This window comes from Pan paniscus, chromosome 2 (genome assembly GCF_029289425.2).
Source record: "Pan paniscus chromosome 2, NHGRI_mPanPan1-v2.0_pri, whole genome shotgun sequence".
NCBI classification, from domain to species: Eukaryota; Metazoa; Chordata; class Mammalia; order Primates; family Hominidae; genus Pan; species Pan paniscus.
The window spans coordinates 136,138,444-136,150,523 of NC_085926.1; the positions used below are offsets into that span (position 1 = coordinate 136,138,444).

Below are 12,080 nucleotides of genomic sequence, written 5' to 3' on the forward strand. Positions count from 1 at the left end.
TTTGAGAGCACTTGCTGGACCAATAACTGGTTTCTTTTGGTGAGCCCAGACCGATAGCCAACCTTTGTGATATTTTTCTCTTCTGAGTGATGATAAGCGTGAAATATCATCCCTGTGTTGGCTTTAGCTGATTTTTCATTAATTGATTGGATAAGGTTGGACATAAAATGAATGAATAAGAATTATGGCAAATTTGAAGCTTTGCATTAATTTTAGTTTCTGTCACTTTGAAGCTGTTTAGTACATTGATTAGTAGAAAACAGAATTGATGGAAAAAAACCTTCATTTTCCTATCTCTTTACCTTCCTACTCTTTTAAGAACCAATACTTTTTTGTTTTTGTTTTTGTTTTTGTTTTTGTTTTTGAGACGGAGTCTCGCTCTGTTGCCCAGGCTACAGTGCAGTGGTACGATCTTGGCTCACTGCAGCCTCCGCCTCCGCCTCCCAGGTTCAAGCAATTCTCCTGCCTCAGCCTCCGGAGTAGCTGGGGCTACAGGCATGCGCCACCAAACCTAGCTAATTTTTGTATTTTTGGTAGAGACGGGATTTCACCATGTTGACCAGGATGGTCTTGATCTCCCAACCTCCTGATTCACCCCCGGCAGCCTCCCAGAGTGCTGGGATTACAGGTGTGAGCCACTGCACCTGGCTGAACCAATACTTTTAAAAAGAAAAATGAGATAGAAATATGGAAACCAAAACACATTGTTGTTCATTTCCCAGTTATGGAGTGTTGTGTTTCCCACTATAGCATTATTCAGACCTCCCCGATGTGTTAAGGTAGGTTAGTTTGTGGTCCAGTTCCTTTTACAATTCATTTTTAGAGTTCCCCTGATGAGCTCATCAGTTCTAAGTTGTAACAATGACTCTGCCACTGTTTCCTGTGGGCATAGGGCAATAATGTGCACATGAAATGCAGAATTCATCGTGGCTCTATTGCTGTGGTGGCATTCTATTTAATAATTGCAGAGGACTTGGGCGTTCTATTTAATAATTGCAGAGGACTTGTGCCAACATAGCTTCTGGGCCCACTTCTATATTTCTAGGAGGTAAAGAGGCAGCATTTCTAGAACTGGAATGAGTTAAGATATGGTAGCCCTTTGCAGGACTGAACACAGCGTTTGTGCTGCTTTTTGAGGTTTGAGTTTATTTAAGCAAAGAGTAACAGGATTCTATACTGTAGTGAATGTGGTTTTCTACATTTAAGTAAATGTGGTTTTATTGGAATGAGTCATTACTCTTCTAAATATATTGTTGTATTCTCTTTTCTTACAGGGGCCAGATCATCAAACAATTTTATTTAACCACGGTGCAGTTCAGAATATTGCTCACCTACTAACCTCACTGTCCTACAAAGTAAGATGTTAAAAATTGTGGCCAGATTTGTATACCTTGTTTGTGATTTCTAGAAACAGACCCACATATTTTTATTGTTTCTTTGATAATTGTGATCAAAAGTAGTATTTTATCAGTAAAATGTTATAGGGCATCATTTTAGCTATAGAATGCTCTTTAAAAAAAAAAAAAGCTGCCCTTGCATCTCTTTTTTAGGATACAGTTGTACCATGAGTTCTTATTGATTTGCACCCATTAAATTTAAAATCTTTTTTGGATAGCTACGAGTGCCATGATGCCTTGAAGTATAGAAGCAGTGGCTTTCTATATCAAGAAGGAACTGAATTTCATATTTGAGACCTTTATTTAACCACAGTGTCTCAGACTTAGCATATTCCTGCATATACATCAGCATTTAAAATGTGTTATGTTTTGTATTTTTAGTTAAAAAGTAAAGAGTTTCCAGACTTAACTAATTACGTTTTCTTTTATATATGAAAGCAAGCAGTGTCATATTACCAGGTGTTGAGTTAAAACCTTGGCCATTCATTGTTGTCCATCTACAAGTTGTAGCAAATATTGGCATGTAGTCTTTAATTGTGTAACATTAGAGTTGGGTATTGCAGGAGTTACTTGCAGAACAGGGAAGCAGTCATTTTTGTTTTCTGTCCTCTTGCAGTGACTCCATTCTGTCCTTTTAGTCTCTTTTTTTTTTTTTTTGAGACAGAGTCTCGCTCTGTTGCCCAGTCTGGAGTGCGGTTGCACGATCTTGGCTCACTGCAAGCTCTGCCTCCCATGTTCACGCCATTCTCATGCCTCAGCCTCCCGAGTAGCTGGGACTACAGGCACCTGCCACCACCCCTGGCTGATTTTTTCTATATTTTAGTAGAGACAGGGTTTCACCATGTTAGCCAGGATGGTCTCAATCTCCTGACCTTGTGATCCGCCTGCCTTGGCCTCCCAAAGTGCTGGGATTACAGGCGTGAGCCACCGTGTCTGGCCTGTCCTTTTAGTCTTTAAATTTATTTCAGGTAGGGCCTACTAATGTGTATGTTTTCCCTACCTCAGCTATCTAGTTTAGTCTTGGTAAAGAGCTCATAAGGATAGGAATGGAGAGTGGAACTAACTTCAAACTAGCCAGAGGCAGGGGAAATAAATATATACTGAAAGGTACCTCCTCTTTCCTGTGCCATGCAAAGGCTAAACCAGTCAGCACTTGCACATCAAGAAACAGTTGTTTGGGTGGCTGTTTATTGTTCCTTTACTTTATCTCCTCTAGCTTCATTAATTCCCCCAGCTCTTCCTCCATTTCTCCTATCTTTTCTGCACTAGACTTCCTTATTTACTATAATGATTTGAAAAACCTACAGGTTGTGGAAAGGGGACTAGTCTGGTAACATTACTCTTCTGCCAGGGTTTGCTGTATTACCAAAGTGCCATTAATGTATTCTAGGTTCCTCCTGTGGGCACATGCTAGTGCTGCAGAGCATTGCCCAAGTGAGGGGCAGGGCTTCTTCATACCCCAGCTACCTATCCTGTGAGTGCTTGTCAACCTCAGGTTCCACATTAAAACATCATGTGTAGACTCAGACTTAGAAGTGAGGATTAGATTGGATTAGAATGGAAAGAATTGAAAAAAAAAAACAGATCTCTTAGGAGCTTCTGGAAATTGTAAAGCATATTATATATGGTTAAGAGATTGGGCCCTTGGTATTATCCCAAACCAGTAACCTAGTTTTGAGGAATAGTAGCACAATTCATGGGTGTTTTAAAAGTTAGTGCTTCTTAAATTTTATTGTAACATTGTTTCCTCTCCTTCTGTTCCCTGTCTCCAATCCATACATAAAAGTATTCTATTTTTTTTTATTCGCTTTGAAAGCCGCTTGGTAATTAATTGTTACTAAGTTCTCTTTGTCTTACCAACTGTATTTTGTATAGTGTTCTTTTAACTTTGATTAGGGATTTATCTAGTTAAATTTAAATTGCTACTTCCTCATTTTTTTTCTATTCAAAATTAGTTCTAACTTTTATAGTTAATTTTAACTTACTGTACTCTTCAGCTGTACAGGTGTTATTGTTATTTCTTTGAGGCCTGTTAGTATTTTAAGCAGATTTACATAATTTTTTAGAAGAGTTTAGATTCTGAGACATTAAAATTTGCATTTGCAAAATTAAAATAAATACATTTTTTGTTTGTTCATTTATTTTTACAGGTTCGAATGCAAGCACTGAAATGTTTCTCAGTTTTAGCTTTTGAAAACCCCCAGGTATCGATGACCCTGGTAAATGGTAGGCTGGAGCTTTCAGTGGCACCTACATGATTTAATTGATGAACTTTTTAGATTTAAAGAATTTCCTTAATCATTGTTGTTTGTTTTATTTCTAGTTTTGGTTGATGGAGAATTGTTACCACAGATTTTTGTGAAGATGTTACAGAGGGATAAGCCTATTGAGATGCAGCTCACATCAGCAAAATGGTAAAAGTCAGGACAATGTGGGAAGAAAGACAGTGCTTTATCAATATCTTAGAGTATTTTTGGACAACCATATTTGCTTGCTTCCAATCCCCATTTTATTTTGAGATTTTGAAATTTGAAAGTCAGGAGTCCATCCCACATTTTCTTAAATGGATGTGAGTTTTTTATACTCAGCTTATTACTAGTAATATGCAGAACAGGAACTCTCGTATAACATCTGAGACTGTCTTCAGAAAATTACTTTATTACATCCTCAAACTACTGTCCTTCTACTTCAGTTGAAATAATACTGAATTAGATTAGATTTAACCAACATATACTATGCTAAGTATTAGCCAGGGAAATACAAAGATATAGAAATATGGAATGAGAATTAGTTGAAGTTGATAACCAAGGGATGATTTCAGAGAACGTGGCTTCCTCATCTTTTAAGGAAAAAAAAAAAAACACAAAATCTTCAAAAGTTGTGATGGTTTAGAAGATGTTTATGCAAAGGTTTTTTTTTTTTTGAGATGGAGTCTCACTCTGTCACCCAGGCTGGAGTGCAGTGGCACTATCTCGGCTCACTGCAACCTCCGCCTCCCAGGTTCAAGCAATTCTCCTGCCTCAGCCTCCTGAGTAACTGGCATTACAGGCACATGCCACCATGCCTGGCTAATTTTTGTATTTTTAGTAGAGACGGGTTTCACCATGTTGGTCAGGCTGGTCTCAAACTCCTGACCTCGTGATCCACCTGCCTTGGCCTCCCAAAGTGCTGGGATTACAGGCATGAGCTACTGCGCCCAGCTGCAGAGTTTTTATTAGCACAATTTCTGGCTCATGTAAGCATTCAGTGCATGTTCTGTAATTATCAATACATGAATGGGTGTGTTGAGCACTTGTGTAGGGTTCTGTGCTAAGTTTAATCTTAGTATTTAAGCTGTGGTTCTAACATTTTGGTGAGAATTTGGCATTTTCAATGAATTACTCATGTATCGTGAATTGTTTGGTTTTTGTTTGTTTGTATTATTTTTTGCTTTTTGTCTTTAAAACTGAGCATTTGCCTCTGTCAGTAAGGTAATGTTCTCAAGTAAATGGTTTCAGAAAAACAATATGGTAACAAGCCTCAAGATAATAACAACTACAAATATTTCAGCCGTCTACAATATAAGTAAAATGATTTTACCTATTTGTTTATAACTTTCGGTAGAAGCCAACATGAGATGTTTTAATTTTTTTCCCCCATCTTGCTAAAGGAATGTAATCAAAAAGGAAATTCATTAATTTAAATTTCTGAAGCGCTTAATGTTCAGCCACCTGCCTGGGGAATAAAAATTAATTATATTCTTATTCAAAGGCAGCTTATAATTGTTTTTCAGTAGAACCAAATTATTGACTCGTTCCCAAAGCCCCTGCTGTTAACCTCTGAATAGTTCATTTCTGATGGACAGCTGTGTTACAAGTTAAATGCCTCTTCTGTGATACTTCTACTGCATTTGGAGTTAGAATATTCCAACTTCATTTAAACTGAGATAATGTGTTCATCTTATGTTTCATTTTGAACATTTTTCCCTTTTTATTATGGAAAATTCTGAAGTATAAAGAATACAACATGTGCCCAGCACCTAGCCTCAAAATGTGTCCATCATTAGGTTATTTATTTTTAAAACTATTTGGTAGGTTTTTGTTTCGTTTTGTTTTTTTAAATATCTGGCTTGCCATCTGTATTTGTCAGTTAGTTTTCTTTGACTGTTAAATTGACTGAACCTCCGAAAAGCGAATTGTCAAAATCTTCACTCTCAAGATAAGTGATATTATTTGGTTTTCGATTTTTTAATAAAATCTTAAAGGCAAATAATTTTTCATTTAAAGCTTTAAACTCCAAGCAAAAACTTATTTTCTGCTGTCTTATTCCAGTTTAACTTACATGTGTAGAGCTGGAGCAATTCGGACAGATGATAACTGTATTGTATTAAAGGTAAGCTAATTAATTATCTTTAAAATGTGAAAATTATCCAGTTATGTGTTAAATATCAGTATTGATATTCATATTTCATTTTACACATTTATCATTATGATATATGTGCATGGCATAGAATAATATTGAAAGACCATGCTTTCTTTTCAGTGGATGTCATATAGTTTTTAAAAATTGATTTTAGATGTGTTTCGAAAGTCAACGTGAAATAATTATTTCATTGTCCCAGCCTTTCATTTTATGGTAATTAGGAGGATGTGGAAATTGTAAAAGTGTACAATTCAGGTGAAATAGAAAATATATTTCGTTCTTGATTGTCATTAAATTTGTATTACAGTTTTAGAGGCAGACGATTTGCCACTTTTGCAGAAAAAGACTTTATATCATTCTCATAGCTGATAATCAAAAGGCATAATGAAAGAGAATAAGTAGATAACACATGAAAACAAGCATTGTCATTGTGATATGTCATATACAACTTGAATTTAGAAAAACCTGGAGAAAAGACCAACCCTAAAAGTCCTAAAACCTGGATTCTGGTTTTAGCACTCCCACCTCTGACTGTACATCCTTTATTCTTTTGATGCCTCGGACTCCAGATTATGAAAATTGCAGCAATAATTCCTGCTCATCTATGCACAGGGTTATTGTGAGGATAACAATATATTAAATACATTAAAATGTCTTATTAGCTATAAAAAATTAAGTATAAGTAAATTGATGATGTGTCATTTTATAAATATGAGATCTCACATTATCATTGTTCAAAAGGTGATCCCAAGGATAAAAGAGCACAGAGAAGACTAATATTTGCTTTAGTCTTTGGGGAAGAGAATTAATTTAATGAGATCTGAACACTCCCTAAGTAAACAACTCTTCATAGAGTGCCACGGACTTCCATAGCATTTATCTTGATTTATTTACTTCTCTAACCTTCCTCTTTTTCTGCATTGGTAAAATGTTAGTAGTATATTCTTCACGTAGTAGTCATGAGCATTAGATTAAATAATTCATGAATTTATGGTATCAATAAATATTAGTAACTAGTAATGTTAGGGAAAAAAGAATAGGGCCTTCCCCTTGGAAGCCTAGGGTTGAATTGTAAAGCTTCTACTAGCCTAATAGGAAATTAGTAGTGAACGATGAAGTGCTAAGCTCTGTGGTAAAAGATATAATAGGAACTTATTATATATAAAAGAGCAAAGCACAGTTGCCTGCAGTATTTGAGGAAGACTTTCTATAATGATAACATTTCAATTTATACTTCCACATTGTCCTTTCAAGTGGATCCGTCAGGCTTAGAAATAGTAAATGTCGTTCGAGACCAGCCTGGCCAACCTGGTGAATCCCCATCTCTACTAAAAATAAAAAATTAGCCAGGAGTGGTGGTGGGCGCCTGTAATTCCAGCTGCTCAGAAGGCTGAGGCAGGACAATTGCTTGAATCCAGGAGGCAGAGGTTGCAGTGAGCCGAGATCGTGCCATTGCACTCCAGCCTGGGCGACAGAGCAAGACTCCGTCTCAAAAAAAAAAGAAAAAGAAATAGTAAATGTCTGTAATATTTTTATTGAGAACCTAATGTAGATAAGTTACCAAACCATTGCCAAGATTTTTGAGGGACCTCAGAAGTAAAATTGAACTCATGGATACCACTGCTAATTCCAGCAAGTTACTGGGAAAACCTAGCAACTGTGATACATTTCAGTTGCATTATAGTAGAACTGGTGGAATCTGAGTAATGGTAAGATCACTGCAGTTTTAAAGCTGTATTTTGTTTTGGCAACTGTAGGTATGACTCCCCAAACCAAAAAATAAACGATATTACTCACTAAGGAAGAGATAGCATACTTTTCCTAAGGCAAAATCATTCCTGATTAAACTGCTGGGTCTTTTTTAGGTAAATAAATAGATAGATGGGGCAGAACCATCAGACATGATTTGTTAGGGATTCTTAAATGTCTTTTACAAAGTTGTACAATAAAACTTGTCTTATCGGTCCCAAAAGCCTAATTAGAATTTGTATTAATATACTTTGATGTACGAATAGAGTTTAGTGTGCCAGTACAAATTATTAATGTGTACTGAATTTTGCTTGTTTTTGCATTTTAAAAAAATCTTTTATTCTGTGGAAGTCAGTAAAGGAAATATTTGATCATAAACATTACTCCTGATAAAAGCTATTGAGTTGATTCAGTCACTATATGCTTAAGCTTTTACCTTTACCAAAAAGCAAATAATTAATCTCACTACCTTTCAGACATTACCTTGTTTGGTTCGAATGTGCAGTAAGGAGAGATTACTAGAGGAGAGAGTTGAAGGAGCTGAGACACTTGCCTATCTGATTGAACCAGATGTTGAGCTACAGAGAATCGCTAGCATAACTGATCACCTCATTGCCATGCTTGCTGATTATTTCAAGTATCCCAGCTCAGTGAGTGCCATCACTGATATTAAAAGGGTATGTTATTTTCCTTTTTTAGCAGCTCAAGGGAGATTTTTCTAAAGTTTTTCTTATTGTTCACAGTTTTGAACCAATTGATAACTACAGCTTAAAGCCCTTTTAAATAAAGGATCTTTTATCTTTGGTAACATAGATAATATTGCTTTGTGAATTTTTGAATCCAAGTTGTTTAATGTTTATTGTCAGAAAGTTTTTACTGAGCAGATAAGCAATAAAGAAAATTGCATCCTAACTCCCCAACTAAACCTCAAAAGTAGTGGATTCTCCAAGCTGGGTATTGATATAACTGTATAATCTTATTCTTGGTCATGGAATCATCCCTGTTGTTACATTCTCATTCTTTAGGTCAGGAGTAATCTTTTTGTTCCAGGAGACTAAGTTGTCCCATGTTACTTTCCACCACAGTCTATTTTGTTACCTTTCCCTATTTTCTCTTTTTTCCAGTTTCATACTGTGCTTTGGGCCTGCTAGTGACAGCTAAAGCATCATTTAATCTTGAATTTGGGACCAAAAAGGCCAAATTGTGCTTTTTCTGAAAACCTAAGTTCCTTAGAATAGATCGGTATTTATTTTGACTTGTTGCATCTCAGCCTGTTTGCCCTATCCATTTCTTTAAGCATAGGAGATGAACATTCTGTAAGAGAAAGTTTGTTCAAGGAGGTCATGGTAGAGAGAACATTGCCTCTTAATTAGTAGCCAGTACTGTTTCATGAATATAACTGTATTTTTCATGCCAGTGGTTCCAATGGTAACTATTCTTCTTGTAACCTCTCCCTCATGCTTTTGAGTTTCAAAAAACCTCATTTGGTAGGCAGTTGTTCATTTGGCATTTAACTTTGAAAGTAAAGCAAACTATTAAGGGTATATCTTTACTCTGTCTTAAGAAGGGCCTAAAATAACCTTCACTGGTATTTGTATTAGTAATGTACTCTACTCTCTGGGTATTAAACTTATGTGTCTGCTCTTCTTTCAGTAGTGGTGTTTTTCCAGTAGAAGTGATGGGTTGCATACATTTAACCAGTTGCCTTGTCTGTTTTCCTTCCGGTCATTTTTTCACACTGACAATGTATCTTACCAATACAAAGATACATGAGCAACCCTTAGCTACTGCCTCATGAACGCCCTGAGTTGACCACCCCAGGAAGGCAAATAAAATGTTTTGATGGCCATGAGAGTAAGGAAACAATTTTAAGAACATGTAGCCTATGCATATGCAAATCATTTAACTAGTACGTAGATTATCTCTTCTGTTAGTTTTTCCATTTCATTTCCATCAGAGTAAAACTGTAACAACAATAATCCTTAAAAATGACATCCTAATACCAAACTTGAGTAATAGTTTGTTTTGTCATCTTTATTTTTGATGATGGATTATCCAAAGGTTTCTGACCCGAAAAGTATAGACACTAGACCCGTAAAGAGAAATCTTCACATGTTAATAAATTTGTGATTTTCATGATATGTTAGTTCAAGTCAGTATTATATCTTAATTTATGACTAGAATGTAGTTAAGACTTTAAGAGTAGATACTTTTAGAACTTATCAAAGTGAGTATTCTGTATTGGGAAGTTCTTCCTATAATCCATCAGTGTCTGCTTTGAACAGAAGTTTTGGAACTATTAAGAATTGCCTTCAGAGCCACCCCAAATTATATATATATGTAAAATATATATATTGTCTTTTGCTTTCTGTGGAATTTTTTGTTACCTACGTTATATTACCCAACTGAATTTCTCCATCTTCACACACAGTCAGTGACAACTAAAAGTCTCATCATTGATCAAGCTATACCACTGTCAGTGTTTTCTAGCTAATAATACCAGTTAGCTCTTTAGGAAGTTTCAAAAGAGGGTCTCAGAATGTTATGAACAACACCTACATCATTGGATGAGTGAACCTTTCCAAAGTAACTTCTTTGGGAAAAGTGGTATTCATTTGGATGATTACATTAAGGCTTTTAGGTACGAGGTTATTTATATTATTGGTAGACTTTGTATAGTTACTTGGTCATAGTCATTGAAAGTATCCTGAAAAATATGCTTCTGTTTTATTTTTACAGTAGTTTGGTGATCAAGTTTATAGAAGAGTTGATAATTAGTTATGCATGTTTAAAGATACCATTAATTGCTTCATGCTGATAATTTTGATAATGTTCTTGAAAAAACCCATACCCAACATAAATCTCAGATAACTGTAATAGATAATAATGGTTACCATAGTATACGGTTTGTTAAGCATTTTCACAATGGGTTCTCTGTTTCTAAAAGCTTTTTATTTTATTTATTTATTTATTTTTGAGATGTAGTCTCGCTCTGTTGCCCAGGCTAGAGTGCAGTGGCGCGATCTCGGCTCACTACAACCTCTGCCTCCTGGGTTCACACCATTCTCCCGCCTCACCCTCCTAAGTAGCTGGGACTACAGGCGCCTGCCACCACGCCCAGCTCATTTTTTTGTATTTTTAGTAGAGACAGGGTTTTATCGTGTTAGCCAGGATGGTCTAGATCTCCTGACCTCGTGATCCATCCACCTCGGCCTCCCAAAGTGCTGGGATTACAGGCGTGAGCCACCGCGCCCAGCCTCTAAAAGCTTTTTAAATGCCAAAATTAGGCCAGCACTACTCTTAATGTTTCAGAAAATTAAGGGAACCCTCCTAAAGACATTGTTGCAATTTCATTCAGGTTATCAGCTGTAGTCTGGGGCTAGAGAAGTCCAGGTGTGCCTTCTTTTGAAGGAGAACATTTCAAAGAGCTGCTGCAAGCAAGCATTAGTGCCAGTAAAGCTACCATTTAGGAACACTGAATTTTTCGGAGTCAGAGATTCACAATGGTTTTTCATATATCAGTGTCAAATGTAGTGTTCACTTTTAAATGGAAGCATATTGTGTGCATTTTAGGTCACATTGATACGAACACTGCAAAGTCTCAGTGCTATGTGAACAGAATCCAAAAATAACTGGGAAATGTAGTTAATGACTGGGAAATTCACTAAAATCTAAAAGTTGTTAACTTTTTTTTCCTTCAACTCAGTTAATGTTATCGAAAGTTGAATTTATGGACTGAGTTGGAACATATCCTTTTTTTCCCCATAGCTTGATCATGATTTAAAACATGCTCACGAACTCCGCCAGGCTGCATTCAAGCTCTATGCCTCTCTTGGAGCAAATGATGAAGACATCCGGAAGAAGGTGAGTCTGGGAGAGGGGCGTCCCCCAGTCCTGACAGCCAGCAGGCAGGGAGTGACGTCAACCTGAAAGTCGTGGTGAAGAGCACTAACAGTGACTGTTTGAATATAATAAAGCAGAGTGACTAAAGGCATAATTGAAGAATGAATGGGACCCGGATTTGGGGGGTTGTTTGTTTGTTTTTAGAACATAGAGTGGCATGGCCGTGCTGGAATGACAAATAACTGGCGTGCTTTTTTTTTGTGTCATTAATATGAATTATTATGTTGCACATTTTTGCATGTGTTCTGATAAAAATCAATTCTAGCACTGTGAAGCTTCAGACACCTTGAAAGTCCTAACATTAGAATTGTAAATGTTATTTATGGAAATACCTTCCAATGCTATTGAGAAATTCAAATCTCTATTGTATATTGTTCTTTGATATGTGGCTTAGTTTTATGTTTTGATTTTTTTGCTACTGTGCAAGTTTAATGTGAATAAAATCTTTGTGGAATGATGATTTTATGTTTAGTGAGTGGTCATCTGAATTTTCCAGCTCCCCAGAAAATGTATGCACTGGTATAGCACCCTTATGTTACTAAAGCCTAGTCTAACACTGAACTCATGTTCTTGATGAGAATACTTCTAGATGAGGAGTATAGTGGTAAGTAAGCTCTGACTTGGCTCCTT

The 12,080-nt window shown here is 36.3% G+C and overlaps 1 protein-coding gene across 5 annotated transcripts in view; it reads left to right on the plus strand.

The window, feature by feature from the left end:
• ARMC8 (armadillo repeat containing 8) overlaps positions 1–12,080 on the plus strand; it is a 112,826-nt gene that overhangs the window by 46,390 nt on the left and 54,356 nt on the right. For 4 of the 5 annotated variants that reach the window (XM_034957456.3, XM_014344389.5, XM_034957459.3 and 1 more), the window contains 6 exons: positions 1,275–1,355; positions 3,548–3,623; positions 3,721–3,811; positions 5,708–5,768; positions 8,024–8,224; positions 11,316–11,411. In XM_034957456.3, coding sequence (XP_034813347.1) covers positions 1,275–1,355; positions 3,548–3,623; positions 3,721–3,811; positions 5,708–5,768; positions 8,024–8,224; positions 11,316–11,411 — 606 coding nt within the window. The remainder of the gene's footprint in view (positions 1–1,274; positions 1,356–3,547; positions 3,624–3,720; positions 3,812–5,707; positions 5,769–8,023; positions 8,225–11,315; positions 11,412–12,080) is intronic. The other variant, XM_063602951.1, reaches the window with a different exon arrangement.